This window comes from Lagopus leucura, unplaced genomic scaffold (assembly GCF_019238085.1).
Source record: "Lagopus leucura isolate 7727_CA_CO unplaced genomic scaffold, USGS_WTPT01 Super-Scaffold_1, whole genome shotgun sequence".
Lineage (NCBI taxonomy): Eukaryota > Metazoa > Chordata > Aves > Galliformes > Phasianidae > Lagopus > Lagopus leucura.
The window spans coordinates 14452479-14478916 of NW_024962250.1; the positions used below are offsets into that span (position 1 = coordinate 14452479).

Sequence of the window (26438 nt, forward strand, 5' to 3'; positions counted from 1 at the left end):
ACTTCTTTCTTTTTCTTCTTTATTTCTTACTTAAATTCAGTGTCTGGTGTAATTCACAGTCCATACAGAGTTTCTCAAATCGAACTTCTGTATTAGAATCATAGAATATCCTAAGTTGGAAGGGACCCTCAAGGATAATCAAGTCCAACACTTAGACCACTCAAAATTCACATCCTGACAGCATTGTACAGATGCTTCTTGAGCTACGGCAGCTTGGGACTGTGACCACTGCCCTGAGGAGCCTGGTCCAGTCCCTGGCCACCCTCTGGTGAGGAACCTTCTCCTAACCCCCAACCTGCCCCTACCCTGTGCAGCTCCATGCCATTCCCTTGGGTACTGTAGCTGTCACCAGGGAGTAGAGATCAGCGCTGCCCCTAAATCCCCCTGTGAAGAGCTGTAGGTCTCCTCAGTCCATCTCTGGGCTGAACAAACCAAGGGATCTCAGCCGGCCCTCATACATGTTGCCCTCTGGACCCTTCACCATCTTCAAAGCCTCCTTTAGACATTCTCTGGTAGTTTAATGTCCTTCTTATGTTGTGATGCCAAAACTGCACCACACTGTGCACTGTGAGGTGAGGCCTCACAGAGCTAAACAGGACAATCCCCTTTCCCAGCTGGCAGTGCTGAACCTTAGGGTACAGTTGGTCCTTCGGGCTGCCTTGGGTAAGCTATCTATTCAGATTGAACTTGCCTAGAACTCTTAGATCCCTTTCTGTGGGGCTGCTTTCCAGCCTTTCATCTCCCATTCTGTACATATATCCAGAGTTGTCCCATTCCAGATGCAGAATCCAGAACTTGATCTTAAACTTCATGAAACTGGTGATTTCTCAGCCCTCCGGTTCAACAGCTCTTCCCAGTTTAGTGTCATCTGAAAACAATACACCTTCATGTCATGAGTCCAAGTAATTGATGGAAACATTCATGAGAATTATCCCTAAAATGGAGCCTTGTAGAAACCCACTGGAGACTGGCCAGCAGCCTGATATAAGTCCATTTACTATAACCCTTTGAACCCTTTGGACCTATCAGCCATGTGGCACCTGAGCTGTAGAAATCTTTTCTTGACCAAGATTATCATGAAGGAAGCCCCTAAAAAAAAATAAAAAAAATAAAAAAAAAAATTATTTCCCATTGTAGTTCTCAAAAGCTTGAATTATGAGGGTTTTCTTATACATGCTGTTTATCAGACAATATAAAATGTGTTATATTTCACTTGATGTTTTTCAGTGTTAAGCAACTCCCCCAGAAAATTCTAAGGCTTTTCTCATGGTCTAGCCTTGCTCATTTGTGAGCCTTCAAAGAAAAGTTTGATAAAGACGATTTTCTCTCTGTAGGAAGAATATGCCTTTTTGCACAGAGGAAAAAAAAAAAAGACCACTTTAAAAGCAGTATTACATTTCAAAAATGTGTGTATTTTTTGTTCATGAGCACAGTGTCCTGTAAGCCAGATAGTAAGTACTCCAGAAGACACTGGGAATATTTGTTTTATATTTTCAAAAAGAAATCAGGGTTTTTCTATTAACTTTACAACCATATGGAACTTCCTTAATATTGTAGTCTTTTGTGAAGGTCTTGAATGTGTTGAGGTCTCTCCATTTATGTTTTCTTGGTGCTCTTTCTCCCAGATTTAACTTTTCAGCACCTACTAAAGCCCAGTAGTTTATACAATGGGCGCTGTGAAAGGAAGAGAGAAACTAAGGCATGGTAGTTTAGAGCTCACTTCAACACAGCAGTATTGCTTTCTGGAGGAGCTCGGGAACAGACAGTCATTTGGCTTCAGACAGGATCTTTTCTAAGCTTCAGCTTTATTTCTGATCTCTCATTTCTCAGACTTTACTCTTTCTGGAAAGACAGTAGATTACACGTTCCTTGCATATCAATATCATGAACACTTTTCCTCAGGTAAATCATTAGTTTAACATTTTTTTAAAATTCATGATGAATGTCTGTGGCCTCCATTATAATGTGCTAAAATAATTTTATTTTTCACTTTTGCTCAGTATCCTGTTTGTCAGTTTAATCAAAGGCCACTGATACAAATGAACAAATAGTTTTGATTGGTAAAAACAAGAGACTGTTGGTTGACTTGTTCAGGAACAGGCATTCTCAGAACTTGTTCTTCAGATGAGGTCTAAGTCCACTAGGCTGTCATAGCACCTGTCTAACCCTCAGTCATGTTAATGAAGTTATCAATGTGCTTATGGACAGACACATGCTTAAGTAAGCTGCTAAATCAGGGAGTGCAAATCTCAACAGTCTGTGGCATGCTGAGGTCCTGCTTGCATAAAAGCTGCTCTGAGGAGGAGCTTTAGTCCCTCAGCCATGTGACTTCTTAGGGATTATTTTTACATGTAAAAACTCCCCTCAAGTACAGAATTTTGCTAAGATCAGGGCTGTGGTTTAAGCATTAGTTTGGCTAAAATATTTCATTTACTTCTGAAATACAACATGATGGTAATGTAAAACTAAGGATGAATCCAGAATCACTGGGCTGAGGTTTATTTTTTCTACTGAATCCCAGAATTCCATTACTTTTATGTTTTCTGTTCACTGCAAATATTTCCTGCAGCTTTACTCAGAAACTTCAGGTTTTCCTTATTCATCTAGAAATAATGCAGTGGATCCTAGAAGCTGCAACTGATGTCTGAAGTTCACCGTCAACAGCATCCATGTAATTGTGGGTCAGTTTCAAATGGCCCTCACATGCTTTTATAAATACCACAAAGCACATGTCAGTTTTAGGTACATGTATAGTTTTAGAAATCTGTCTCCTAAATTATTCAATCACCTGACAAAGTTATAATAGCCTGCACAGCCTTTCTGACAGTAAGAAAAGCAGTGAAGTCAGCAAGTGGATTCACCATGTGGACAGTGGACAGTTACCAGACTGTAACACTGAGCTACATCTCTGTGCTTCCACAGTTGTGTTAAAACATTAAATAATTAAATGCTGAAATAATAAATGTAGTCTGGTGGAAAAAAAAAATGCAAAAGCTATTTATTGCAATCTCATGCTAATATATTTTCATGTTTTACAACAATATATTATGATAGTAAGATAAAAATACATAAGAATTAAAATATATGAGGTGTAAAAGCATAAAAACAACATAAAATATTTTAAAAATATTTTCTACTATATACAAACGTGCTTTGATACTTCATTCTCTGACTTTTCTGGATAGTCACACTGGGGCATTATATAGCTAATGTAAGTGATGTGGTGACTGGATGGCAGACTAAGATCATGTTTTCAAAGTGATTTCATTCCTTTAGCTTTTCTCTGATTGCCCATGATGCTGTATCAAAGTCTGTTGACCTGAATTGGAGCTCTTCCACAGATTTCCATTTTGATTTTGAATCAGTCCTCAAGCAGCAGTTGGAATAAGTCATTCAAACAACATTTGCAGAACTATATACATAGATGGAGTAGAGTTTCCTGAAAACTGGCAAGGGATGGATCTTTTTTGAAAAGTTGAAGAACTGTAGCAGTTTCTGTTCATCTCTTCCTTTCTTCTTGATTCCAAATTTCAGGCGATATTGTATCTGGCAGCGGTCCTGCTTCCCCTGAAGTGAATTAAGAGAAACTGTAGATAGCCCAAAACCAGGGAAAATAAATTTTATTTGTTCTTGTGATGGGCCAAGAGGTAATCCCTGAAGACAGCTCGATCTTTTAGCTCACCTCCACCTCTTGTTTCTATGTTGGTCTCTCTCACAAGTTGCTTCTTTCCCTAAAAGCCAGAATGGATTGACTTTGCCATTCCCCTCTGCAGTATATGCTTCATCAGATAGCTGATGGAATGTATTTTCATATAAGCCACACATTATAAAGAGTTTCAAGTTTATTTACTTAATAAGAAATGTATTTAAAAGAAATCCATGAAAATAGCGCCGAATCAAAACTAAATAGAGCTGAAGTGAACCCAAATGTACCTGTTTACATATTTCCTCATCTTAATCAGATACATATATTTGTATTGCTTTCTGCTTAGTTTTTAAAGGCTACATCAATGTTTTTCTTTTGGTTTTCTAACTAGAGTCTCTTATTCAAACATGATAGCAGCATGTTTTACTTTGCTCTGGTGCAAGCTCTACTTCATCAACACAATGTGCAGATTTACCAACAAACTTATTTAAAGGACAGATATAGATATCAGGGGTCCCACTTTGCCATTCATAGTGATCCTCCTTCATCTTTAGCTGTGTCTTCCAATTTCAGTCATTGACTTTTCTTCTTCTTTCTCGTTGCTAAGTTGGATTTCACAGGTAAGAGATTATTTACTGGGATTTTTTTTATCCTTTTCTTTCCTCCCCCTTTTCTGAGGGAGGCATTGACCTGGCAATTCACGAGGACATTGTAATTTATCTGCCTGCCACTTTGGTACAGTGTTTATCTTATGGATTAAGAAGTATTTCATATACCAAAACATTTGAAATTTCAGTCATGAGTTCGAGTCCAGTTCCTATCAGCACTTGCCGAAAGTCAATTACCAGTATTTGTTTTCTAGCTTGTGAGAAGTGAATTGGTGGGCTTTAGAGTAAACATCATACAGTCAGAATTAACTGGTAACCTCCCTGGTAGTCCCTGAAGAGAAAATGCTATGCTAACTGAATGAGTCCTGAAATTGAAAACCACTTTTTTATTTGGAAATGAAATATATGAAATAAGAAACACGGTATAAGGAAAACACTCTTTTTGTAGGATGTCCAAAAGCAGTAAATTCATACTATAGGAGAAGATAAAGACAATGAGAAAACAGCAACAACAACAACAAAAACCAACAATAGACAATAATAATCAATTAAAAATTCAAAAACAAAGGAAAAAAAAAAAAAAGAGGAAAAAAATCATCATCTAATTCATATGGTGAGGTAAAATGCTCTTTTATGTTCCATTGCACGTCCTGCAGGAACAATAACATTCTTTTGAGAATGAAGACTGAAATACAGGCATTTTTTTTCTCACAGGAAAATATGGGTTTTGATTGAGCATTTATATGAGATTAGAATTCTTAAATATCAAGCTAATTATCCACATTAAAAAAAAAATCTTAGAAAGACTTCTGAAAAGTTTCATGTGAATAACAGTTGCAGAACAAATTGCCAACTAGACTTTAGTAATTGTAGCTAGTGTAACCGGTTCCTCAGCCATCAGCAGAATTTCAATCAGAGGTACAAAGATCCTCTGCAGTGTTGAGGCATGGATACATTAGCATCCGGATATTTTTGTGCCCTTCATTGTCAAACTGTCTCAAAAACAACAGAAAATGAATCATGAAAATGTAGGGAAAATGAGAAATTAGATGGGGAAGCAATAGTTATTGATATGATTAACTGATAGGAAACTGAGTTTCACGTAGAGTAAGGGGTGATTATTAGTAGAACTGTAAGAATCACATGGAATTTGTCTGTAAGGCATAACAAAAGCATAGTTTCCTATTTTGCCCATGCTAATTACAGTGACATGTATTCATTACTGACCACTGGTATGGGTTGCAATCATTTCAATACTGGTTGTTTCCTTGGCTTGAAGGAGATGTGGGTGGAAAACCTAAATTTCACTTGCTCCTGCTTTTTCTTTGCCTGTTGTTCATGAAAGAGAAATCTTATACCCTCTAACTTATTTTTGTAACTGGAGGTGACACCTACAATTAACTGATTTATACAAGGAGAATATGTATCAGATTCAGAAACCAGATACAATTCACTTGAATCCAACACTCTGATCAGTAGTCTGTCCTTCCTTGCACCAAAGAAGAGTAAAATAAGCATCCATAATTTTCTTTCCAGGTTCACCACAGTGAGTCTGAGTTTCTATCCCCTAAGTTTTGCACAGTATGTTTTGCACTACAGTTTACAAACTGTTATTTTAGTAGCTCTGTTGGTAGATTATTCCCCGCTCTTACAGGATGAAGATGGTGGTGTATTAGATCTTTCATCTTTGTAACTACCATGATACTACAATGAGCATGTATCCACTTCACACTTCTCTTCCTGATAATTACTGGTATAGATCTGTGGTTGCGTTTTAATGTCTGGTTCATTAGACAGTATAAATGTCTATAGCATTTTTTAGCTGTGGTTGAGGAAAGCAGGGAATGTCAAGGTTAAGGTTTATTATGACTGTCATGTTCAGGAGTGCAGAGCTATATACTATTTCTGCTCTGAATCTCTGCACATAATTCCAATTGACACTGGAGTTACACATTTGCTTGAAAGCTGTTTATGGCCATCTGAGTACTCACTGTTTCTGTGGGTGATTGGGAAGGAAGAGATCTGAGTGCCAATTATTTTAAACCTCCTTTAAACTTTCTGTGAAGCTGGGTTAAGAAAAAAATGATGGCATAGTAACTAGGTATGTAAAACCCAACAGATAATAGTTCTTCCCCAAAAAACCACACATGCACAGACATTAAGAATATTCAACAGTGTCATTTATTATGTAGAGGACACTATACAGTTGCCCTCCCCTGACACTTGCAATACAAGTGCTTCATGAGGGAATAAACCCCTGAAAGCTTGGTTGCAATTTACTTCTTTACTTCCTGCACATAGTAACAATGATAGTTGGATTGAAAAGCATTATAAATTCATAAATATATAAGTAGCCATTATCTAGTAGAAACATATGTCTGCCTATAGGGCCTGATCCACTACTTGGTTACTCCAATTTTAAACTAATGCAAATCCACAATTATCAAGGAGGGTGCTGACATGCAATTGAGGTAGGATAAGACAAATCAGATTTTTCATACATGTAAGGGTCACTTTGCTTAAAAGGAACGCCACCATTTTCATTGTGTGCTTATTTTGGGTTCCTTAATCTAAGTGCCCAGAAAGAGAGTTGAAATAACGGGATACTTTTAAAAGCTGTTTGCAGTGTGACTGACAAAAAGATGAGAGTATTTAGATACATACTCCTTTTTCAGGGGAAAATAAATAGAAAAAAAATCCCTATGGTTTTTTTTTTCCTTCTTTTATGGAGTAGAAATTTGTTTTTAAGCTAACTGGATTTAGCTTCTCAATAATAAGACAGTGATTTCAGCTAGAGTTTTGATGGTCAAGGCAAAATTCCATAGGTAAGCTGATAGGAAGAGAATAGGATGGTCTTCATATGTTCATAAATGTACACAATTTAAGAGCAGGAGAAGCCTGCTGAAGCTTTCGGTCAGACCTGTTTTGGGTTTCACCCACATCCTCAGCTCTGAGCAGACTTGCGTTCGGGTGACATCTGTTTTCCTCAAAAAGTGTTGACTCCTTAAAATGTTAATCATTACACTGTGTATTAGTAAAGCAACAGTGGAACATAGAATAAGTAATTCACAATGCAAAGTTTGTATAAAAACAACAATCCTCCCCTCCGCCCCCCAGTTCCTGTGCAAACCTGATGCCATAGCCTAAGGGATGAAGGAGTAACACAGGGCTCTGGTCTCATCCGCATCCTTCTAATAGCTACGCTTTTTGTGAAGGGTCCACCGTGGAATTTCAAAGACAATGAGCAAACTTGCACCAGACAAATAAAGTTGCATTCCTTTACATTTTAGATGTGAGAGATAAAATAGATACATTGCCATTCAGTGACACAACCCCAAAAAGCTTTGATGTTGTACTGCAAAGCTCATGAGGATTTGAGTAGGAAACAAAATCTGATTAGTTTGTTTGACTCGCCTTTCTCTCTACACGCGTTCAGAAAGGGTTTCAGCGCAGTTCTCTTCCTCTCTCTTTATTTTGTGGTTTGCTTTGTTTGCTTGAGTTTAAAACTGCCATTACGTGGAAGTGTTGCAAGTATAAATAATTTAGGAGATAACTCTGTGGGGATACTAACAATATGTCTCTGCTTTTACTAATAGCAACTCATTATGGATCTGAGAACTAGCATTTCATCAGAACAATTACATACCATTACTGTGTCATGGACATTGTGATGCTGACAAGAAAATAATTTTGACACCTACTTAAAAACATGTATTTTCCTTCTTAAGAACTCACCTCTTGTTTATGAGTTCCACAGCTGCTTTAGATTCTCTAAAAGTATCCAAAGGCTTCTGAAGTGGACAGATGGATGGATAGATAGATACATTCATCTAGATTTATGTGTCTTAAGTGTTTGGATGTAATACCTTTTCCTAATAAGAATAGAATTATCTAACAATGCACAGTTACTTATAAGAGAAATCTAATCAGTTTATAGACATTAATAAGGACTAGCATATAGAAGTCAAACACAGAGTGCTACTCTGCTCTCTTTTAAGAGTAAAGTTTTTAATGGGATTTCTCTTACTTTTGCCCCATAATTTTAAAAATTACTTTGCCAGCCTTTCATAGCAAATAGTAATTTTAAGTAGGCCAACATCAAGCCCAGGTTGTACATACTTAGTGGTAATGATAGTATCACTTCCCTTGCAGAAGTCAGTAAGCTGAACAGTTGAGTACATTGTTTTGGCTTTTTTGTGGTTTTTTTTTTCTTCATTTTTTATATATTTTGTTTACTCTACAGTGAATAAATACATATTGTCAGTCTGGATGACTGTTGCTTAGAGAAATTGAGCTCTTTATCATGCTAAACTCATCTTGAGGTCTTTTGGAAAGCCATACAGCAGACATAGAGCAGTTTAAAACAGTTACAAGAAAAAGTCTGCTATGTTCTCTGCACACAACAAACAGTAAGGATTCAACAGCTTAAGAGATACAATGTGCCCCCTCTCACACAGATGCATATCATTTCCCAACTTGGATCTTTGGGCTATATTATGAAGAAAAAATACTGATTGTAAACATGAACTATTCAAAGCTCATATTAAAAAAAAAAAAAAATAAAAAAATTGCAAAGCTTTATCAGAATCATATTCGCATCTTCTATTCCAAAGTGTTGCTACGTTGTGATGATTTTGAGGCAAATTATTTAGATGTTAAAGAATGCATAGTACATTCAAACAAAACAGAACTCAAGAATTGATGGAAAGTATATTTATAGCATATTTATCATTTGTAAATACTTTGAAAAGATTCATAGTTATAAGAGAGTTGAAATTACCAATGAGATGGAAAAAGCCACAGCTGCATCTAGTGCAGAAATTGCTTGACTAACAAGCTCTCACAGTAAATAGAGTGTTGTTTAAAAGAAGTTTGTGTTTTAGATAGAATCATTTTTTATATAGATGAATATATAACATGGCAAACAAAACTGACAGTGAACTTAGAGCAACATTATTCTCCTGGACGTTCAAGTCTTACTCCTTCATACTCCTCTAGGCCACTTCACACATTTATTCCCACTGCTGAATATCTACAAATGATTCCTTGTATTGCACTTTCCCTCACATCTCCAATGTCTGCCCTTCTTCCTATTTCCATTTTGACAGTATGTCACGTTTGCTTCTGCCTTCATCTTTTCTCACCTTGACTATTGTAGTTCCCTTCCCTCAGGACTCTAAGTCCCAGTTCTTCACCTCCCACCTAAGGTGCCACATGCTGATGCTTCCTTCTCACACAAGCATCAAAAACCTCCTGCTTTAGGCACTTCAACAGCCTTCCACCATACTTTACGGATCAATGTCAATATTTCTTAAAACAATGTCAAAATCTACTTTAACATCTTTGTCTCTTTTTTCATTTTGTCCTCTCTACACTCTGTTCATTTAGTATTGTCCTCCCCTCTGTTCTGCAATCTCATTGAAAAATCCATCCTCTCTACCACAGATCCAATCTAAAGAGCCTTTCTGTGTCACTGGCTTGCTTTATATTTTCTCCTTTGCCTGTATACACTTTTTCATTTCTCTTCATAGAAACTGCTTTGAGATCAAGTTCATGGGGAAGATTAATACTAAATGCATGCTTAAGTACTTATTATAGGCCATTGTTTTATTGGAAAACTAGTGCATGTTCTAGATAGCACTTGGGATGACTCTGGCAGAAGGATGAAATGGATTTTTTTCAGTCAATGTAAAGCATGCCACAAAACATTTCATTTGCCATTTTTTTTTAATCTGAATTTACTGCACCTGAAAAGTATAGGCACCAGTTTTAACTGCACATTTTCACGTCACATTTGTCCTATCAGTTAGGTACTTCTTTTATTTTTTTTCAATTTAATTTTTATTTTAAATTAGGATGTGGAATTTGACATTAAGATCTTTTCATATTTGATTTTTGGACACTTTTAAAAATTCTGAATACTTATATCAGGTATCAAAAATTAGGCCACTAACTGGGTGACCTAGAAGAACAGATTAGTGGTTAAGGGACATACATAAAGTAGATTTGGATTTTTCAACTTGGGCTACTTGTCAAAACCAATTTAAAATGATAAGTTTTAATTTGGCTATTTACCACTATATTTGTTTGCATTTATTTTACTGATTCACAAAGCTAATGCATTCCCTGAAGTGTCTCTTTGAACTCAGGTGAGACACCACAGGCTATGCTGTCTGAGGCTAGAATTTACTAGGATTAAAGCAGATGTGGCATCACATGGGTCTGCTAAGCCTCATGTGATTTATAAAGATATAAAATATATATTTTATGATTATGATGATGCTAAAAATTTTGTGGATAATAATATAGTCACATTGGAAAGATGGAATGTAACAGCTGCAGAAAAATCACAGAAAAAGAAATGGAAACTAGCCCCTACTAGTTCATCTGACTCCTAGGAAAATGAATATTTGCATTTCTTGCTGTTATTATTCTGTTTTACACTTTGTCGTGCTAAAAGTTGATGCATTGTAAATACGGCATAGTTGATTTCTAAAGTAGTTAAACATTACAAGATTTTTACTATCAAATTTAAAAGGTGTGTTTTTTGTGTACATATGCTATTAATACTTTAGTAATTTGAAGTGAAAAAGAGAGAGTAACTTTCTTCCAACTACTGATTTATTTATATTCTCCTTAGTTTAAACACTGAATTAGAAAGAAAAAATTGTTTTTATTTTATTTAGCTAGGTGTCATATCAAATTTATTTTTAAGCACAATCCTGAGCTGTCTTGCTTGAGGATGCCACTTGAGAATTTGAGGCATTTTCTTTTCTTTTCACGGGCTTTTTGTTGTTTTACATAATGTTGGTGCTGACCTTAAATCTTCTTTAAAGGTATTCCAATTTTGCTAAAAATTCTTAGGAAAGTATTATTACATTGCTGTCTTCTAAGTTGTATAAGTTAAGATGAAAGATTTGTGCAGCACATTTTGTAAAATATTTCCTCACGAATATGGGTCCATTAGATGTGTATTAATTGAGTTGCCATTAGATGTGTATTAATTGAGTTGTATATGAGTATTCAGAACAAGCATTTAGCAATATTTAAGCTAATCTTTATCCTTAGGTATCACCAGATTTTCCCGTATCCTCACCTAGGTGCTGTACAGACTGTAGGTGCCTGAAATCTTTTGATCCATAGTGACTTGTTTCCATTGGTGAGCATGCACAAAACTGCTTAGAATGTGTTATCACTGAAAAACTATAGCATTAGCAGTACTGACAAGCAAAGTATTACCCTGACCATGGTTAGTTTATGTAGACAGCACCTCCAGGGCATAGAAGGAGAAATACATGTACAGTGATAAATAGACAGTAACATGCTCTAGAGTGAAACAGCTCTCAACACAAAATCAGCCTGGTCTCAGTGTATCTTACCAGGGACCCAGTCCAGACAAAGTCTTCTCATGTATTGGTCATACCTAGCTTTATACAAAACAGGCAAATGGGATAGAGAGAGTGCTGTACTCAATGGCTCATTGGCTAAAAAATTCACTTGTTAAATAGGATATATGTTCACAGGTCTTCTCTTCATCTCGATTTAAATCATTGTCTTAACTGTTCCAAGTGAACTGAGTTTCCCAATCAATGGGCTATTGAACATAATGCTCTATCTTTACTCTTTTTCACTATCATGCCTTTCTTGTTCTTCTGACTGCCAATTCTGTTGTGTATGTAATGGCTAGTCAGTAGAACAAAATTAAATAAGAACAAGGATTTGACTGTACAGCCTCTTGGTTAGGGCTCCAACTTAACAGGTATGAGAGTTAATTTCTGGTTAATTACAACGACTGTATAATTACTTCAGGTGGTAGAACATCTCAGAATGAGAACTGAAAGGGCTTTGTTCACAGTACTGAATTGTCTGGTGATTCAGATATTACTTAAGGATATGTGAAGGTCTTGTGCTCAAGTCTTTGTTCCATATCAAGGAGGAAGGGGAGACAAAACTCGACCTCCTTCTTTCCAGATAAATATTCAAATAATTCTGGTGTCAACTAAAAAGGAAAGAGATCTTTATCTGTGTTGTTGTAAGAAAGAATAGGCTGTTTTAATGTCTCTCACTAAAATGATCTATAGGAAACATTATTGGATATATATGTCTCCCTCTAACTCAGAGGAACAGCTTGCTTACAGCACAAAAGTGACTTGCTGTTAGGGTATATGTAAACGCAGCAGAAAAAAATGTTGATGGAATATGGTGTTAGAAGAGTAGAAATGTACATGCCAAAAGATTTTAGGTAGTTTCTCCATTAAGTGAAGCATTTTTGTACTGTTTGGTTTGGTTTCATTTGGTTTGGTTTGTTTTATTTTGTTTTAAATGGTAGTTAGGTACATAAGTCCATCTTCTGGTGATTCCCGGAACATCTAACCAATGATGAATTTTCTTGATAACAGATCACCTACAATTGAGGTACCAAAGTATCAATATCCTTTTGCCAATAATGCCATCTAATTCTAAACTTAAACTTTAAGATGGTCTTTACAGGGGCTATTACGATTTTTATAACAGAACTTGGTTAATTTGAATATTTTCCTTATACGTCTGAGTGCTTTAATAGGTTGGGCTAAAGTGATCAGCACAGTTGGATACAGCCCTACAATTACCAATTTTATGGGCTCAAATGCAGGTTTATACACATATTCTTAGATGCCTTCACCCCTACGCAGTACAGGAACGATTAGTGAAATTCTACTGAAAATTAATCCTCAACACCCAACCAGTCAGAACAGTCAGAGTTAATGGTGAAATCCATCAGCAACCAGTTATTAACATTATGAAAGATCGCACACAGTTTCCAAACTGTTCTCATAAAGATAAATATTAGAGAGATTGTATAGATTGGGCTTCATTTCATAATAGATATTGTATGCAAAATATGGGATAGTGGAGTACTTTACTGATCTGGCTAGTTTTCATTGAAGAAATATGTGCTCATCTGAAGTTTATTTTTCTGGTATCATTTAGTTTTCACATGAAGTAGTGAAACGCTAAGAGGTAATTCTACTTCATTAAGAGGAACTTCTCCATCTATCCATCCTTTAAGAGATGATAGGGGAAAAAAAAGTTATTAGCATCCTCTTTAGCTTGGGAACTCAACAACCTAAATATGGTGCATTCGAACACAGGCACCTCCTATGCTTGGCTCTTCCCATAAACCAAGTACTGAAATCAGAGGAAACAAACCTTCCCAGTGCTTCAGGAAGCACAAATCTTCCTAGTTTTAGTCTTGAGCTTGTTTAGAAGAATGAAAACTGCATAGAAAAGAGTGGTGGTGCAACATTCATATATATATGTCCTCAATCACAGCCTATCTGTCCATCTAGGACCCCTGCAAGCTTTATCGCTGACTTGCCAGCTGTACTTTGCTATTATCTCTGGTAAGCCAGCAAGGTAGTCTGGGGAGCAAGAGCTAAGCCCTGGGGGAGATGAAGCACTGGTCTAAAAGTACAGGAGCCTGGGATACAGAGTGACAGGAAGAGGAAACAACTCCACAGAGCTTATTTAATTTTTAGATTTCACAATTCAAGCCCGTTTGGCTTACAGTAACAAAGACACAGAAGTATGTGACGCACATCAGTATACTAACAAACTCTCAAAAGTGTTTAAAGCATTTTCACATGATTCCTGTGTAGTTTAGAGAACACAAGAGGGGATGAGACAGAGTAAATTCTTCACCAGAATGACAGCGGGAGCATCTGTACAATTGCCTCTTTGTTTTAGCACTTAAACAATATAGCCATCCCATACTTAGCTGTTAGAATCTTCAGTCACTATGGAGCAAGTATTCCACAACACGGCAGACTGCAGTCTCACAGTGTCTGGTGCTGATGCAGCTTTAGCTGCTAAGCAATCAGACTCTGGCTTGTTAAAAGTCTTGCCCCCAGTATTGGAATAATCAAAGGGGAGTAAATGAACGTGATTTTGTATTTAAAGAAAAAAGGAAAATGAACATAATAAACATAAGCAGAATCTCCTGTAACCAAACAGTGTGAAGACCGAAACACAAGCAGTATCAGCAAGTAAGTGTGGCTTACTGAGAGATGATTAAGTGTATCTGAAGAAGAGCTATAACATGAGGGGAAGGGAGGGTTGTTTATACATAGTGTATTATTTATGCCCATGACTTCTAATTACCTAACTAGTTCTCTTTCCTCTCACGTATACTTTAGTACCCACCAACCAGAGAAAGATGTCTACAGCTAAATATCTGCCAATTATTATGGACTTTTGCTTAATATTCTATTGTTCCACTGACAACTCAGTTTTTAATATATCATTTTATACTATCCTGTACATCATAATTTTCCTGCCTCCCTTAGGGGCTTGGCTGTAATAGTTCTTATTTATTTCCACAAGCTAACATATATGCAAAAGATCTTGTAGTCATGATGTCACCCCCACCTCCTTCGACTCTTCCCATCTTTTTTGTTAAAACCTTTTGTGCTTGTTTTTAAAGTTACATTATGAAGAAGCTTAAGTACAATATGCATGCAGACACATACACGGGTCAAATACACAGCTTGCTGTGTTGTTTACTTCCTGATCCATAAGCACACAAGATACTCCTCAACAGCATTATTCTGCAGCCTTTTCTTGTGGCCTGTAAATCTCTTTTTTCAGTTAATAAAGTTGAAAGCAGATCTGAAGGAAAATAAAAGGGCAGCTGTGACAGAGGAAACTGCCTTACTTCCAATACGTGAGGCAGTACAGCACCCCTTATAGTTACTAATCATGTGATAGAATCTGTTCTGCACTTTCTGAGTCTAAAATAAGTGCAGAGAGTATTTAATCACAGTCCAATTAGTTGTATTGAATCCTATTTCTTACTCTGTACTTGTTTTCTGAAATGTTTTTGGAAGAGAATCCTTAACAGTGTAAGCCAGAGGTGACAATGACTGCATCATTGCCTCTGAAACAGAACAGGCATCTTCAGGATCACTAGTTCTCAAACTTTCAGTATTGCGTTTCTATAAATCTATTTGGGCTGTTTTTTGGGTTTTTTTTTGTTGTTTTGTTTTGTTTTGTTTTGTTTTAAATGGGCTCTTTGGATAAAATTTCCTTAGGTCCACTGGTTGACAGGTAGAAAAATACACATTTTTATTCTATCAGATTTTAATAACAATGAAAAGGTGTACAGGTTTCATGGTCAAGATAGAACAGTGGGTTTAAAAAAAAATGTTATCTTAAAGCAAAGTTTACTGTCAGGGAAAATGGAACATTCCTTCTGAACTCACGATCTGGTAGTGCATGTGCAGGTTGGTTGTAGATGGTTGCTACAATAAGGCTTCTTTCATACAGGTGTGTTTATGCCCCAGGCTTGCTGGCCACAGTCCATTCCATTTACAGAAGCTGAATTAAACAATAACTACCGCATTGCAAAAAGAAGGAGGAAAAAAAAGGTGAGCGTCAAAGGAGATGCCTGAGAGCTTTGTTAGGGCCAAGAAAAACCCTGTTGCAGTTGTCAGAGCTTGTTGATGTTGCAGAGAACGGCACTTTTTTTTTCTGCTGGATTTTGTGGTTCTGCCTTAGGAAAGAAAGTAAAATAGAACGGAAGAACAAAGTCCTACTCTATAAATCAGCAGCTGCTCCTTGCCAGATCAAAGGAGTGACATTTTTGCTCCTGGACTACTTGTCCACTTTAGGTGCTTGACAGACAGCTAACAGCTGGCCTGTTATATAGTACAGGAGAGTTGGGCTACATCTTCTTTAGAGTAGGTGACAAGCTAATCAGAAATGTCCATAGCACAGGACATGTGAGTGCACCTTGATCTCTTCAAACATACCCAGTATGTAATTGCTAAACACCTTTATGCATTTTTGGCAAGTTGCTACTTAGGTAGTTTCCACTGAAAAGAAGCAGAATTAATGCCTTAATCTAATTTCATCAGGGAAGTTAAACAGATGTTAAATAAATCCTCCTTTTCAGGTCAATTTAGAATTGACTAAAAAGCTAAAAAGCTCAATATGAAATAGTTAAAAAGATGTGTAAGTTACTTCGATGTGGTCTTTCAAAGTTACACATTTATTTTTGAATGAGTTGCTGAAAATGAGAGAACTCAACTCATTTAAGGAGCTGGACAATCCGATTATGTTTTCAAGCCTGTTGGATCATCATCTGTTTTGAAAATCTTATCCTGTGAGTTTAATGTGATGAACTAACATATCTTCAAATGTATTAGTTACTTAAGATTTTATAGGAGTTCTGTTATCTACCTATAACATGGACACCTACCAGCAAATCAAAGCACATACCAAATTAGCTAAAATTGTATTTAGCATCTCCATGAGATGTATGTATACAAACCTGGAATTTTAATGTCAGTAGTAAAAATTTCAAAGCAATTCAGTTTCTAGTTGATTCCCATCTGCAATAAATCAAGTACGGGATGAGGTTACATACTACAGCTTATGTCTATTGACTTTGCATTTTATCTGTAAGATATGAATAGCTAAGGAAGTATGTCTGCTTGTCTCCTCCCTTCCTTTCAAGTATCTTTAAAAGATCATTTTTATGGTGCATGATAAATAACTGTATATGAATAATTTGATGGCATTCTGGAAGAGCAGTCAGCATTGCTTGGGAAATGAGAGCCTGCCAGGCTGCTTCATGACTTTGGTTGTGGCCGCACTGACTGACTGTTCCTTGTTACCAGCCAGAAATCCAAGAGGCATAAGAGAGGGTACTTTTCCACCTGAGCTGAGGTTTTATGAAAGCTTGTAAGGATATACATGCCTTTCCTTTAGCATTTTCTGGAGTTTGGTGAGCCTGTCTTCAGCAAGGGGAGTTGGAACTTGATGATCCTCGGGGTCCCTTCGAACCCAAGCCATTCTGCAATTCTATATGCATGTATGGCATAGTCCTTCATTATCCTCACCTACTAGACTCACCTCCCACCTTGACATACTGACTGACCAGGGCAGCACAATCCCCCTCATCTCATACATTCACACCACCTTGCCCCTGGGGCTTTGGAGAAGCCAGCAGCCCTGGTGCCCCTGCGCACCCTGGAAGCATCCCTTCTGCCCCATGGTGCTGGGGCAGTGGCAAGACTGTGGAGTGCAGGCAGATGTTAGCCTTCTCAGGTTGCTGAGTTGCACTGGGGAGCGCTGGCTGTACCCTACGGTGGGAACGCAATAGGTACAATGAGGAGATGCATCCCTATCAGGGCATCCTGGGGCAGAGACCAGCATGGCCCTGTGAGCAGGCCCCTGGCCAAGGCCATATGCGAGCGTGGCTGCTCAGGATGTGTGTTTCAGTGTGAAATGCACTAGGGCTTTGGCAGAAGCCAGATCGTTTTCCTGTGCTTCGAAAAAGTAGCCTGGTAACCAAGAGTTACATGTTTTAAGATACATATTTTCTCTGAGGTGAATAGGTGCCTGGTTGCCAATTCTCATGATTTTATCACAAGGCTCAAGTTATTTCATGTTAACTCACAGCCCTGGCTTTCCAAGTAAGTTTCTAGATTTTGTTGCTGAGGAAAGCAGTTTAAAAATGTGACACAATGACTCAAAAACATGGAATGTAAATACAAAAGACACTGTTTAAACTTCTGATTTTTTTAGACAGTCTCACAGGTACAGGATGGGCAAATTCATGGTTTTCAACAATTGGCAGTTCGTGGTGCCATAACGTATTTTTAGAAGATCCAACACAAACATACAAGATGTGGCATAGGTCTCCAGGGCTGTTAGTGCCTGCCTTGGGCTGTTGGCACCCAGCTTAGACACTTGCTGTCATTTTCTAGAGCCCTCCTTCTACCAAATGTGGATACTGACTTAGGTCTGCTGAATCACACCTATGAGAGATGTGAGATACCAAAATTAGCTTAAGAAAGTCAGTTTAAGCAGCCTACAAGCCCCCTTCTCTAACAAGACTACTCAAAACGATGTAAAACCCAGTCAGGGAATGAACCTGCGTGTTCCACTCTCTTCCCTGAAACCAATCATGGAAGCGGCTCCGTTTCTCAAGATTTGGGACTTAAGGAAGCCTCATTTAGGTGGCTCATTTCCAGGTGACTAAGTCAGCTTTTTCAACTCTCCTGTAAGGAATGCTACAAGTATTAGTAACCAGGTGCGGCATAGATTCAGTGAAGTATAAACAAGGGCTTTTTCAACCATTTTCATACACACACATACAAAAGGACACCTAAACCCAATTCTGTCAGTTTAGAATACATATTGGAGGGAGAACTTAAATAAACTAAGATAACTAGATTTTACTTGCTCAGATAAAAGTTTAGGTGACAGACAAAGATTGCTACAAAGGCTGAGTATATTGGTAAAAGTGTTTCTGCAAATTAGTTTTTTTTCTAATGCATTCTTTCAGTCTGCTGCGAACTCCTAAAATCTTATGAAGTTTTTTCTTTCAGATTGGGAAAGAAATTATTTTCTAGGTTATTTATCAAAACACTTTTGTGATTTAAATACAATATTTCATCGCTTATTTTCCCTTTCAAATTAGGGCATGCTTGGGCAACAAGTGATCACTGTAGCATGCTCTTGCTAAACACTGATGTGTTCACAGTCCGACTACTTAAATATCATTTATGGCAAAGATTTATTTTCCCAGCCAAGGTAAAAACATTTGGATTATTTGTTACAATGTGTTTTTAAGCACTTACTCTGTGAAACATTGAAGCAGGTGCATAAACCCCATGAAGCCTGACTTCCATTTACCTAAGTTTAATGAGAGAGAAGTTTTGCATCTAGATTTGTCAGGTTTTTGAAAAATCTCATTAGACTGTTCCTCTGGGAACCCAAAAATTTTGAAAATTAGAGTATTTTTTCAGATGATGGAAAAAAAGAACAATTTTGACCCTACATTACTGTTGTTATTGTTATTACATTATATTATATAACAACATATTGTTATGTTTCTTTCTCTGTTTTTCACACAAGGAGTAGAGAACTTGTGTTTCTTTTTTTTTTTTTTTTTTTTTTTTTGTGGCTGATCTGTTAAATAAGTGCAATATTTTAACACCTTATTCTCTTCAATGGATATGTTAAGTGAAAATTCAGTTTGAAGACTGATACTGAAAAGTTTTTAGTTTTACTTTGTAGTCCGTGCTGTACTTCTGTTTCTTATACAGAGCAATATACTCTGCTGTGGAAAACTAGTTATGTTTTGTACCAGTTCGTCTCACAGAATCTGTGAGATGCGTAGACAAGCAATTGGAATTAGATAACACTCTCTGCTTGAGTTCCTGTTAGACCTCAACTTGGAGGTGAATTATAATTTCCAAGCTTGCATGCTATTTGTCCTCCTGAAACTAAATTATTGTGAGCCTACATCCTGAAGACGTATTTTCCATGATAGACATACAGTAGACACATTTCTAATTCTGATTACCAATCAGTACAGCCACCAATAGTTCACTTTAAGAACTAATCTTACATAGATTCACTTATGGAGAGGTCCTTGTATCTTGAAACACACAGTATGTATAAAAAAAAGACAGTGGAAACAATGACAAAATTGTTTTTGAATGTGCCAGACGTGAAAAAGCAGACTAAGAAATCTCTATTTGCTGTTTATTCTCTTTTGCACTTGCAGACATATTTCTCTGCAATTTTATCTGGATCTTGCTTATTGTAAATATGAAATATGTTATGTAAATGTGAATTTAACATCATTTTATATGACTGGAGATAAATATGATAAATATATAAAGAAGATTAATTATGGAACTTCCTATAAAGTAAAAAATGCATGTATATTTTGAATAAAGAAAAGCAAACCTCAATTTGAGAAGATGCAATTAAATGCATGTATTTAGGTTATATTGTCATGCTAATTAGCAATGGTAGGAACCAATTAGGACTAGGGCTACCAAATCACCAGACTACACTGCATATTCACTAGTGCACCTTTACTGCTCTACTGTGGGTTTGTTTTTTTTGGTGGTTTTTTTTTTTTTTTCTTTTTTGCTAGAATTAGATAAAACTGAAGTAACTTCTTCTGAAGTAACTTCTTTTAAAAATTCCATATTGTTGAGCATTTTGAGCCAAATCTTGTTGGCTGCGTTTTCGTAAATTGTCCCACTGAAGTTACCGTAACTCCTTGTGTGAGAAAGACTTTGGCTATAGAAAATATATGTGGCTGCTTTAGGTAGCAATTAAAAAAATACGAGATGCAAAAAAAACCTTATTTCTGTTGTTTGAATAAGTGGGGTTTGTAATCTGTTACTTGCAAAATGCTGGAAGTGAGATTTTCATTAAAAATACTATGACAATGACATGTATTTCTCAACATTACACACCTCATTTATCATTCTGGAATGAGGACCAAGTACCACGTGAATGTAGAGTTTGTGAAGGTATCAACTCGCAGCCCTGGAGGCTGATGACCCCTCTTTATCTACACAGCAGGTAAGGCACAAACGGTGGCAATGTGAGCTCTCTCTGCACTCCCCTGCCAGTGTGCCTGACTGCTAATCTGGAGGAACAAAGGAAAGATAGCATATGGATAGCAGATTGTACTGAGTGCTGAAAGAGGACTGAGGAAATCTATGTTGGGAGTGTGGCTCTGCCAAAGATCTCTTGTATGACTTTGGCCTTGTCACTTAATCTCCGTCTGTCTCAGTTCCCCTTTGCAAACAGGGAGAAGGCGTCTCCTCTCCCCCAGGCTTTGCCTGGAAATCTGTTCAGACTGTGAGTTCTCTTGGACAGTGTGTACAGTGTGGGGTGAAGTACGACTGAGCTTCATTGGGTTCTCTAACTGCTGCTATCATCCAAGTAATAGGAATTACTATTAACAGAAGTGTAACAAAGAAATCTATGTCTTGTTGATAGATTTTACTCATCTTTTCAGGCCATTCAATCTTTGGCCTCTGGGTGAAGGGCATGAACAAGGCAGGCAATTAGTGTCAGGAGCAGAGCTGTGAATTCTTCTTTTATAGGGTTCCAAGTAATGCTGGAAATAGTGGCATTGGTGTTCTCTTTATTTTTTTTTTTCACCTGTCTTTTAGTGCCTTTTGAAGATACTTGTGCCAAAATAACATCACAGTATTTCTGCAATGCACAAATTGAAGTGCTGTGCAGAAAGCTGTATTTTGCTTTACTTTGGCTCTAGAGATTGCTCCCTGAGAGGTACAAAAAACCCTCAGAAAAAAAAAAAAAAAAAAAAAAAGAAAAAAAAGAAAAAAGAAAAAAGAAAAGAAAAGAAAAAAAAAGAAAAGAAAAAAAAAAGTAAAGACTAAGGCAGTGACTGTGGCTTTTATGTCTCTATTATGCACTGTGCATATTTATAGGGCAGTATAAAGGACACATAATAATCCACAAACACTGCATTCTGCGCCCTTGTCTGCCAACTGTGCTGATGTGCTACCTGATGTAGCTACTGCTACGACATTGGTTGCAATTTTTAGTTTGACCTGAAATGTACGTCTGTTTTCCACCCACAGTTTTGCCAATCTAAATAATTCCAAGTGCAGTTTTTTAGACATAACCATTGGTGAGTATAACTGGCCATCACGCCAGGATTTTTCAAAGGAATCGTAGGAAAAGAACTTCAAAATGAACTGAATGCCTAAAGTTCTCCTATATCTGAGAATATGACAAAGTACCTTCTCTTCACATGTTGTTGGTCTAGAAGACGTTATTTACACCTGCAGTTATAAGCATGCATAGAAGAAACTATAGAGATATAGTTATAATACTGAGAAACTATATTATAGATACAGAGATATAGACATATAATTAAATCAGAAATTGGAAAACAATTGTGGTTTTTTGCAGGAAAGAAAATGTTGGACCAATGTGATAATTTTTATCACTTTTTTTTTTTATTTTTTTTATTTTTTTTTATTTTTGGGTGATCAGTGAACTCACTACTACAGGGGCTTTAATTTGCCTTCCAAAACGCTTCCAAAACACTTCCAAAGCTGTCTACAGAGTTCACACAGAAAAGTTGTCATTATTCATATCAGTGGAATAAAGTAGGGAGAAGTTCTTTTGCAAGTGAATGGTTGGACAGAATTTTTCAATAGCCAATATTTTCAATATCCTAAGGGCTTAAGCTCTGGTGGCTGTAAAATAGGCAAGACCAGAGTGGAGTATCCAAATCTGTACTCTCACAATCACAGTTGTCACCTGAAACCTTTCAGGACTTAGAATTTTCTTAATGTTCTGCTTTGTTGTGCAAACCCATTGAAAAAACACTTCAGAGGGCACCCATTTCTTACTAATGTAAACTTTCTGAGGAGTATCCAAAGATGTGACCTCTGGGTGAACCTTTAACCTTCCCCTTAATTATTTGTTTGAAGACAGTGTCGAGTTCTCCTGCTGAGAGCCAAGGCCCATAATGCTTCGCAGCCCTGTGAGTAAGGGTGTGCTTGCAGGGAAGTGGAAAGGGGCATAAATAAGGGGACCACCAGATGTAAACAATAAAAGTAGTTGGGGTTTAAATAAAAAAAAAAAAGAAGAAGAAGAAAAAAGAAAAAAAAAAAAAAAAGCAATTTGGTTTCCCTGAAGACTGGCCTGATTGAAGAACATGGGTTAGTAAGACGAAAGGCAGGGGGGGAGGGGGGATGCCTGTTGTCTGTGATTTTTTACAGGCCTAAATAAGCGTTCATTCCATTCTTTAAAACCTTGCCATCTGTATACACCATTAGAAGCTCATAGGAGAAGAGAAAACAGTCTTATCAGGCTTTCCTGTTAATCTCTATTGGCCTTAACTTTAGCTGATAAAAGGCATGCTGGCTAGAGAGGGTTCAGGTCAGCCTCCATTTGGTCAGCACGTAACATTACTGGAAAGCAGCTAAGCAAATTAAGTTCTGTTGGAGACCTTAGTCTTTGAGGACAGAAACACATCTAGAAATCACAGTGCCAAGGCAAGAAATGCCTTCCCTGCACTGTAGTCAGAAGGGAATAAACAAGTGCGTCGACTGTGTCTGAGTTTTTATTTTAATACCTGAAGTCATGAGTAATTCTGAGGCAGGATGACATTTCTGACAACTGAATTATACTTTTCTTAAAGAATAAAGAATGTCTTCAGGATGTAAACAGAGAGATGCAAAAGAGCCCTTTAGTGTTACTTGTAGCATTTATGCATCTGTCTAATGAAATTTCCACAACTGTGATTACAGGAGCTGCAATCGAAGGTGTTCCATCCTTTATTATCTGCGAGGGAATTTCGCGGGGGAGGCGGGAGGGAACGCAACAAAAGGGCTCACGGAGTTGATGCTATAGAAAGGCCAGCAATTTGCTAAATGAGCAGATGAACTTAGTTTTCAGCTCCTAACTGAAAGACTTCGCGAGGCCTTGGATCGGGCCCAACGGCAATTATTGGAGGCTGTTTTGGATGATGGGCATGTTAGTATTTCTGAAGAGGATTAAACACCAGTATTCGCCTTCATTAGCGCTCCTTAAGGGTCACGGGCCCAAAGCCCGGGCTGTGGAACAGCACACAAAACCTGTGCGGAGCTCGGAGTGTTCTCCAGCACAAAGGGGGACAAAAACAAGCGTGGCCGTGAGTGATGGAGAATTGCTCCGTTGTGAGAGAAACGGTGCGAAAAACTGAGCTTGAAAATTATTTCGGTGAAATTAATGTGCCTGAGTTTGTGCTGCTGTGTGTAGCTGCGCATTAAGCTAACAAGAAATATGCAAGTACTTATTTTTGGATTACCCGTAAAATTAAAGCCAGGCTCCGCAGCCCGCTAACCGCCTTCCCCAGCGTTCAGAAGCCCCAGCACCCAGCGCAGGGCCTGGTTGGAGCGAGAAGGAGGGAGGGGGAAGAAAAAAAGGGGGGGAAAAAAAAAAAAAAAAAAAAAGAGAGAGAGATGGAGAAGTTATTTTGGGCCTAATCCCAACCACATGTACCTGCGGCCGCTGCCGCTAACGAGCGCGAGGTGCCTGGCTTTACGGCCGGGCGCGGGCTGCCCCGCGTGGCCGCAGAGGTCGCCCCCGGCCGGCACTGACCTCGCGGCGACCCCGCGCTTTACGGGCGGCGGCGGCAGGAGCTGCGGAGGAGCAGGAGCCTTTCTGGGCCGGCCCTTACTGCTGCTGCGCTGGTGATAAAACTTCAGACAGCCTAATTGATGGCTCTGCTGACCTAACAATACCTTGTGAAAGCACGGTGTGGCAAAGCCTGGTCCTCATTTATGGCCAGCTGCAAGGGGAGCTGAATCCCTGTGATGGAGGGAAAAAAAAAAAAAAGCAAAACAAAACAACAACAACAAAAAAATACTCTCGCAGCCTGTGAACTTTAACCAGGTTCCGAGCTACCCTGAGAAGTTAAAGAAACAATTGTCTTTTAACACAAGTTTTCCTTCACGTTTACTTGTTCCAAGCCCGCTGGCAGACCCAGCGCTAAGCCGGCCGGTCAGATAAGCACATTACCGGGCACCATTCCTGAGCAGTCGGAGGAAAATCCCTTAAAGTGAAAATTCTGCTCTTTAAGAAAGAGACGCAAAACAAAACGCATTGCCGCGCCGCGCTGAGATCACGTCGGTTTTCAAGCAGAGGTGCTCCCAGAACCAGAGTGAGCTGATGAAAGGACTGCTATTCTTTGTATTCTGTTTCAGGTTTATTAATGCCAGAAGAAGAATAGTACAGCCTATGATTGACCAGTCAAATCGAGCAGGCAAGTTCTAAGTACTATCTGTATTCAAGTCCCACAGGCGCAAATCCTCATCAAGTTATTCTTCAGGAGTCCCATCACCTGGTAAATAAATGCCCCAACCAGGCATTCTGGGAGATTTTTTTTTTTTCCTTACGGCCCCAGAATTCTGCTGTAGGAAGCAACTTCACTAATTGGTGCTAATTGGAGATTTCCCACCCTGACTCTACTGAAACTGCTTTTTATTTTCTCTCTGAATTGGTAATTGGGTACAAGTAGTAGTGCCACAAGCAGTTTGTTTGACTGTGAGCTCTTGAATTACTCATTGCTTGTCTGCATCCAATCAGCAAGACAATCTCATTTTCTTGCTACCCACAACTCCTTGGTGTATGCATTGCTTTCACTTCTGGAAGGCTAGCTGTAAAACTCATTGTATCCATTCATTTGCTTTGACAATTCACAATATGCTATTAATGTGACATGGTACCATACTGACAAAAAATATTAAAAGATTATTACTTTTGTTTGAGAATTCGCCAGATATATTCCCAGTAAAACATATGATTTTTGTAACAATACTTTTTAAAAGTTTCTATGAAAGCGCTCAGAACGCGTAGCTCTTTGAACAGCAACTGGTGCAGTGTTAATCATGCCACTTTGTAATATGCATTTCCTTAGCATACTAGGGAGTTGTGGTTTCCTGCCATGAGGTTTTGGGATAAAACGCTTCTCCATGTGGTGATGACTGTTGTCACTAACAAGGGCTTTAACTTGATGGTGATTTCGCCTGCTGCTTCACTTTAAAGGTTTTTGAAAAGGTTATTAATCGTTTGGGAAACTCTTCCCATGTAGCATTAAATTTCTTTTTCATTAACAGGTGAAAAAGGGGGAAAACACTAACTCAACTAACCATTCTAAACATTAAATCAAATGTAGAGTGTGTATGTAAACAGGGAAAACAATGTTCAGAATTTTTTAACTCATTCTAGAGTAGGTGAGAGTGGTTTTATGCATTTTGTTAAGCTTGACCATGAGTACCCCGTATCACAGATGCCAGATTCACAACTTTGTGTAATTAGAGAGGAACACAATAAGTACTTACTTCATTAAGAAAAAAAAAAAAAAGTAAAAAAAAACAAACCACATAGCGTTCCAACAAGCTTCCACTGGTTTGCATTAAAGGTAAGTACAGAAACAGATCTGGAGCTAGTGAACTGACTTGACAAACTTGTTTATTAGGCCCCCCTATAGCATTTTTATTCTATAGTCCTGGTAACATAATCAGCTCATAAAAAGCACAACCTGAGTTTAAAGTGACAGCCAAGATATTGTATATAGCGTTTCAGTGCTGAAGCTGGAACAATTGCTGATTGTTTGGTATGTCTTCTCTTCTTTCTCCTCTGTGTCCACGATTGACTACAATCAGGTTTTCTTCTTGATCCTTCAGTGAGCCAAGGAGCAGCATATAGTCCAGAGGGTCAGCCGATGGGGAGCTTTGTATTGGATGGTCAGCAGCACATGGGAATCCGGCCTGCAGGTAGAACATTTGTGTCCTCCTCTGCGCTGCAACTGTAGCCTCATCCAGTCCCTGTCACACACCCCACACACCACAGCTCCATTG

The 26438-nt window shown here is 38.0% G+C and overlaps 1 protein-coding gene across 9 annotated transcripts in view; it reads left to right on the forward strand.

The window, feature by feature from the left end:
* Positions 1-26438, forward strand: part of MEIS2 (Meis homeobox 2) — a 169258-nt gene that overhangs the window by 138288 nt on the left and 4532 nt on the right. For 5 of the 9 annotated variants that reach the window (XM_042871397.1, XM_042871370.1, XM_042871405.1 and 2 more), the window contains exons 10-11: positions 24783-24841; positions 26244-26354. In XM_042871397.1, coding sequence (XP_042727331.1) covers positions 24783-24841; positions 26244-26354 — 170 coding nt within the window. The remainder of the gene's footprint in view (positions 1-24782; positions 24842-26243; positions 26355-26438) is intronic. The other 4 variants (XM_042871378.1, XM_042871414.1, XM_042871388.1 and 1 more) reach the window with 1 other exon arrangement.